The sequence below is a fragment of the Meleagris gallopavo genome, chromosome Z (assembly GCF_000146605.3).
Source record: "Meleagris gallopavo isolate NT-WF06-2002-E0010 breed Aviagen turkey brand Nicholas breeding stock chromosome Z, Turkey_5.1, whole genome shotgun sequence".
Taxonomy (NCBI): Eukaryota; Metazoa; Chordata; class Aves; order Galliformes; family Phasianidae; genus Meleagris; species Meleagris gallopavo.
This window is the reverse complement of record NC_015041.2, coordinates 51,349,909-51,356,341: the sequence shown is the minus strand read 5'-3', so window position 1 is coordinate 51,356,341 and position 6,433 is coordinate 51,349,909. Positions and strand designations below refer to the sequence as shown.

General features: G+C 38.4%; 1 protein-coding gene across 1 annotated transcript in view; it reads right to left on the bottom strand.

Annotated features, from left to right (window-relative positions):
- ERAP1 (endoplasmic reticulum aminopeptidase 1) overlaps positions 1-6,433 on the bottom strand; it is a 13,377-nt gene that overhangs the window by 1,591 nt on the left and 5,353 nt on the right. Inside the window, exons 8-16 of the mRNA XM_010726041.3 lie at positions 6,255-6,338; positions 5,732-5,892; positions 5,147-5,226; positions 4,692-4,875; positions 3,169-3,325; positions 2,895-3,079; positions 2,027-2,188; positions 1,310-1,450; positions 1,119-1,200 (exon numbers count right to left, since the gene is read on the bottom strand). Coding sequence (XP_010724343.1) covers positions 1,119-1,200; positions 1,310-1,450; positions 2,027-2,188; positions 2,895-3,079; positions 3,169-3,325; positions 4,692-4,875; positions 5,147-5,226; positions 5,732-5,892; positions 6,255-6,338 — 1,236 coding nt within the window. The remainder of the gene's footprint in view (positions 1-1,118; positions 1,201-1,309; positions 1,451-2,026; positions 2,189-2,894; positions 3,080-3,168; positions 3,326-4,691; positions 4,876-5,146; positions 5,227-5,731; positions 5,893-6,254; positions 6,339-6,433) is intronic.

Below are 6,433 nucleotides of genomic sequence, written 5' to 3'. Positions count from 1 at the left end.
AAAAAAAAAAAAAGTGAAAGAATAGCAGATGAATGAAGAGGCAGCAGCATCTCCTACTTTCATAGCAAGAAATCTGTAGTATTTGACGTGATAACCATCTGACACAAAAAGTTATCTTGGAAGTTTCAGAACTCTATCCCATAAGCTGATGAAGATTACATTTAAAATTAATTATTCAAAAAAAAATCCACTTGCAAGGAATGAAATGCTACGTGGGAGGAATCTGTCCTTTGCTTATTCAACAAACCTTTGTGGTCATTGAAGCTGTGGCACCTGCACCAAGGACAGCTATATATCAGCACAGACTTTCACCACAGAGAACGTTAAGTGTGGATGATAAAATATTGAAAGATTGTTCTACATGGTGAGGTCCATGCCTCCTTCCAATTTTCTACCAGGAAAAAAAAAAAAATAAAAAATCTAAGCCCTGCATATCCTCAAGGGAGATGCAGCCACACCTCTGGGCAATGCACAGAAACATCCCTGCAGTCTGTGGCAGTGGCCAATACACTACAGGCACATTCACAGAGCTCATTTGGATCTAAGAGGGCTGAGAACCAAGTAGAAAACAATGTACTTCTCCTTGTGTTCTTTCTTTTTGGATTTATTCTGGTCATATTATTTCCACCTGTATTTTGCTCTAAATCAGGAAATCTTAAACTGGCATCAGCAGCAGAGACAGCTTCTGAAAAGAAAGTACCAGCGGTTCAATTTTGAAGTCCTTGTAGGACTACGAATCTGCACGCTGACCAGTCTTGATTTTCTTTTTCTTGACAATGACAAAGGTGGTGGAATACATGAACAAAATGATTATCATTTATGACATATTTGCCCATCACTGTGCTCAGTGAAAAACCTTTTTTTTTTTCTTCCAGTACTTTTCAGAGGGATTCAGAGCTCTTGAGCATACACATTTATACTCTACATCCAATTCCTCTGCCTAAACAAAACCCATTCTTCTCCTGGCCACCAGCTTAATGCTCTGCCTTAAGCAATCCAGCTCCATTGCTGTAATCTTTTCCAAGGAAAACACCGGATATTACTTTGACAATTCATAACTAGTCATGCTTTTAAGATGTTAAAATTTAATCAAACGTTTATTCCAGTGAATGGCTTACCTGTGCAAGCTGTGGCCTTGTTGAGTACTGATTTGTCACTCCAGTGACAATGCCTGCTATGGATGATGAACCGAGTTCAAATCTAGCAAAAAGAATAACCTACACTCAGAAAGTGTGTTATTATTTTGTAGGAAATAGTGTTTAATGTATGATTGGATGCAGACAGGAGTGAAACAACTTTTGTTCCTTACTTTTCGATAAGTTTCTCCCAGTTCTCCCTTAAGAAGGTCCAAGCGAGATGATAGCCAGATGGATTTCTGGCAACAGACACAATAATGTATGGAAAATCCTGAGTTTTTATGATGTCACCACGCAGACCTTCCTCCATTAGCCTAAGAATTAGTAACAGAAACTGAAGTTGTTTAGACCAGTAGATAACAATGACAAATGATTACTCCCCTCAGTATTTTCTACTATTGTAAAAAGTTCAAATTCCTAAAAGTCCTGACACATCATTTCTTTATGGTGACTTTGAACTTTTTATGGTGTATACCCTCCATTAATATTACTTTCACAAGTACAGCTACTTGATAGATCTGCATCAAGCTTTTGTGCTTGAACACCTGAAAACTTCAGTAGTGCTCAGCTCTCAAAAGCAGGTTTTTGTAAGAAACACACAGCGTATCTAGCTACAATCAAAGTAATTACGAAGGTAAAGAAGTGTCTGTCAAGAAAGGAAAAGTATCAGAAGAGCTTTACATTTTGACCCAATTCGCTACTGCAGATTGACTACTGGCACTAAAACCATGAAAGGAAGTGCTGCAGCCTCTTACTGTATTAACTCCATAAAACATATCAGAAATTCTGAAATTAACAGCTGTGAAACAAGATGGAGCAACTCTAGTTCCTGTTTCAGAAGTGGTGTATCTTCCCTCTAACGCACTTTTCTTGTGTAACACACTACTCACCACTGAAGTTTGTCCTTATTCCTGGTGAGGCTGAGAGCTGATGCAATTTTATCTTTGTCTACACTGAAAGAGTGGTGCTGGTATTTACTAAGGAGGAAATCCCAACCTTCAGATGTTTGTGCTCCAACAATATATACTGCTGTCTTCACATCTGCTGGCAGCCTACAGCAAATTGAAGATCAAGTTACACTCCGTGTCACATCTAGGAATGTATGTAGGAATATAGCCATGTCATGCTTCAGCTGGCATAAAGACAGTTTGTTAAGAAATACTGGTCCTTCATGGGTATTAGAAAGCAATGCCTGTTGCTGAGAAACAGCTAAGTATATCACAGCCTCTATCATGGTGCTGTTCCTGCCCTGGAAATGACTTCCTTAATTGCTGGACTCATTCCTCTTATTTTGTTTTTCTTCCTTATTTTGAATATTCTTTTTATAGCTGTTTTGTATTTAGTCAGATACCAACGTGGTCATTTTTGGCCTGCCCAGAACAATCTCTCAGAGATGTTTTTGAGGGTGTTTTAGAGAATTTTTATGTCATGATGAGAAATATAAATTAGGCCAAGTTCATGAACAGAAGCTACCTGTTCTTACATACGTAAAAGAGGGAATACATTCACACATAATTTTCACTTTCCAGAACACTTCTACCAAGAAAAGTTGTGAAGTACCACATGACGTCTGTGATGGTTTGGGTATATAATACTCAACAAAGTGTCAAAGAAGTGGAACCTTGAAAAATGAAACTAGACTCAGTTTCGGACTGCAGAAAAGATTGCAGTTGAACTCATAAATTAACGCTGCTATAATTAAACAGAATATCAAAAAAGACAGCCCCTAGAAAAGGGAATACTCTTGACAAAACAGACCTTAAGGTTCCATTGGATTTCTGCCATTTTGAAAAATACTCTTCTGCTTTGTCCACACAGGGCTGGTACCTGCGCACACATGCAAACATCAGCAGGGACTGCCGAAGCATTCTCTCAGACACTGAACCTTCATCACTCCAAAGCTGCTTGTCAATTAGGTCCTTAAATAGATTGACTATATAGTCCTAAAATAAGGCAATAATAAATATTTATACAAAGCACATTTTGCAATGTACAAGCAGAGTTATGAAGTCGCAGACTCTTAAAATATTACCTTCAGCTGTTTTTCTGTGTCATCCATATCTCTCCGCTCCATGAGCTTGTATATAGGAACCAGCTCATTCATACCTTGGAGTACGGGCATGATCTGTGTTTCCCGTTTCATGTATAAAGTTAAATCAAAAGCTTTAGAAATTGACAGTCTTTTTACTCTAAGGAGTAGAAAGGAGAAGATTATCAATTTACAATTAAGCTCTTAAGACAAACTTAAAAGCAGAATCACTCTTCTAGTCCATCGCCTTACACTGGTATAATTGCACTACCACATCTGCATTGAAAATGACATGTTTTTGCCCCCCTTTAAAATCTATTCATTTTCTCCCCTGTGAAATTTCATGCTGACAATGTAACTTCTGATTCTCTTCTGGTCTTAAAAAACTGCATTTGAGTTAGAGAATAAGAGATCTGTGCCCTACTTAATTGCCTTCTTGCTCATCAGCTGGACCAGGAAAATTGTAATTTAATTTCCATGCTTTCCTTTCTTAGACTTGAGAGAAAAAGGACAGCTACCTGTGGTGCAGGAGATACAAAGATTTGACAGTCCTAGTGAACATCAGGATTTCCATATAAATGCTCTCCCAGCACTAGCTCACTTGCAAAAACTTCACTGAGAGATTTAAAAGGTTGTGTGAAGATGTGCTGACAGCACCTTGTGTCCTCAAAGAACACTTTAATCCAGGTTTTGAATATTGACACCTACTTTCCTCAGAAGCTAAAATTATAGCAGAGATTGGTAGGACTATGAGCGAGACATTCAAAGAAAACACAGGTTTTATAAAAACAGATATGTTCCATTTTGATTGCAGACCTTGGCACAATGTTAGCAATGGACAAAATACTTTCTACTACTGCAGTCTCTGCCAGATCCATGACTGAATACATTTTTTTCACCTCACCTCAAATGTGTGCCATGTTTGCATTCTCAATGTCTTCAGTGTTTAAGAGGGTAATAGTTAAAGGCAACCTAAGGAGACTTGGTGTGACATCATAGTAGAGTTACAGTGTACTTAAAAAAAAAAAAAGCCCTCAGCTTGCAGAGTGCTCGAGGGCTCCGTTTCATGGAGTTGTAAGTCTCATAATTTTGTCTGACAGTCCTCACTACTACAATAAACAGGTCATTGTTAGGGATGGTACACATGTATGTGTGCTGCTTCCCTGTGAAAACTGAACTCTGAAGTTACAATTAACACAGCAAATACTGCATTTCACAGAGAATTCAGTTGCAAACCTGACTTCTCAAAAACAAGACTCAAACAGTAAGCTACATGCTATTGCAAACACACGAGGAAAACTGTTTGGAGCATGAGAATTACTATGTCCTCTGGTCTGTATTAAATATGTTTAGATAGAACCACCACAAATCCTGGGCTCACATAGCTATAAGCAAGTAGAGAACATGCTCTCACACTATTAAAAAGATGTAAGGAATATATATATATTATCAACATTACCTCTTTAATGACACTCTTACAAACGTAGAGTTTATCCGTTTTTTTTGTCTTGGACAGAACATCTTACCTCACAAGCTGGAATATATTGTTAATAAGACTTGCTCTGTCATTGCTGCTAATCATTGTATGATTCTCTCTTAAAAGGTTGATCAGACGATCCCATCCGTCATTTTCATAGTGCACAATGTAATAACCATTCATGTCCACATTGAATTTAACCCATTCAACTTCTTCTGGAAGGATAATGACATCTGCAAACATAGTTTTTGTTAATTATTCAAATACAGCCTGGGTTAGACCCACAACTTGTTTCATTTCAGAGATTTAACAGAATTCCAACATGGTTGAAAACAGTAAGAGACTATTATAGTGATGTTATTGAGATGACAAAAAAAAGGTTTATTTTGTTGTCAATTCTGAAAAAAAAACAAACAACAACAAACCAAAACAAACGAAGAAAACAGGAGAGTTAAAAAGCTTTTGAACTTTGAATGAGTTAATCAAATTAGTCAAGAAAATTACCTGTTTTGGTTCTCATCAAAAATCTTTGAACACTGTGAGATTTGCTGGTAATGTAGGTTAGTGGAATGTGCCACAAGTACCTATTGCAAAATAGAAGTGCTTTGTTTATTGAAAAAGCTTTGCAAAACCTTCTCCAGCTTAGCTCAGCCTAACAGCTGAGTAGTGTCTCCTACCTGCCAGATGACAGCCATGAGCTGCAGTCACATCTGTTCATTTCAGTACAGACCCACATGCACCTAGCTAGTTTTAATTCTGTTTGCTTGGGAGATTAACAGTGAAGCTGCAACAGTAAGAACTTCCAAGCCTAGTTCCACTAGCACGTTCGCACTGCAGGTTTACTCAGCTCACCAAGGTGCCCAGCCCCTGAAGCTCTGCAGCAGCTGTTACTCCAACCAGGTACTCAAGAGTCTCAGCAACTGCACCTACTGCAGCAGTGCTGCTGGTATTGAGCTGCACAAAGATGCTCATCTAGTTAGCTCAGGCAGTATTCCTTAAGAAACAACAGTAAAAGCTCTTACTGTGTAGCTGTGTTTGCCACAGGTGAGTACTGTAATCTGTGCCCTGAGATTTACCCATTTTCTTTACCCATTTTCTGTAGGTGAAAGAGAATCTACTCCTTTCCTGTAGTGCTCCTGCTGCAGGTGGACGTTCTTTCCACTCACAGTGACAGTTACCAGAGGAAAACCTTTTTGCAGTGTCCAAGTGTCCATCATTGCCTTCACATCTATAGTCTCTTTGGTCCAGTGCTGTTTGTTAGTGAGAGAAAAAGAAGACATGCAAGAAGAGGAGGAAGACAGATGGAGTACACTGACAATGAAATAGACCTGCTTAGGTAAGCACTAAATGAAAGCTGCTGCAAATTTGTAAGCTCTGCATAGAAAAGTTTAGGATGGAACGTGGGATATCAATACATCTCTGGCTGATCTTCCTTTGGACACTTTTACATAATTACCGACTAGTAGCGCAGTTTTCCAGTCAGCACTGGGCACAGAACTGTAGGATTTATGTCTGTACAGGTACCAATCCTACAGCACAGGACAGTAACAAGAGAGTACTGTGTTAAACATCAAACTTCCAAATACTACTGAGTAAAACACTAGATGCTTACTGCATTTGAAGATGACTGTTGATTTCTTCTGCAAAAGCCATCACCCTGTAGTTCACTTTTCTCAATACCTACTGCGGGACAAATCTGCAAAAGAGTTATAGCTTTAAGTAGTATTTGCAGTTTTCTTTAGTGTACAAGAGAAATAAATTACTAGTGAAAAGCTATGAAATTTGGGAAAA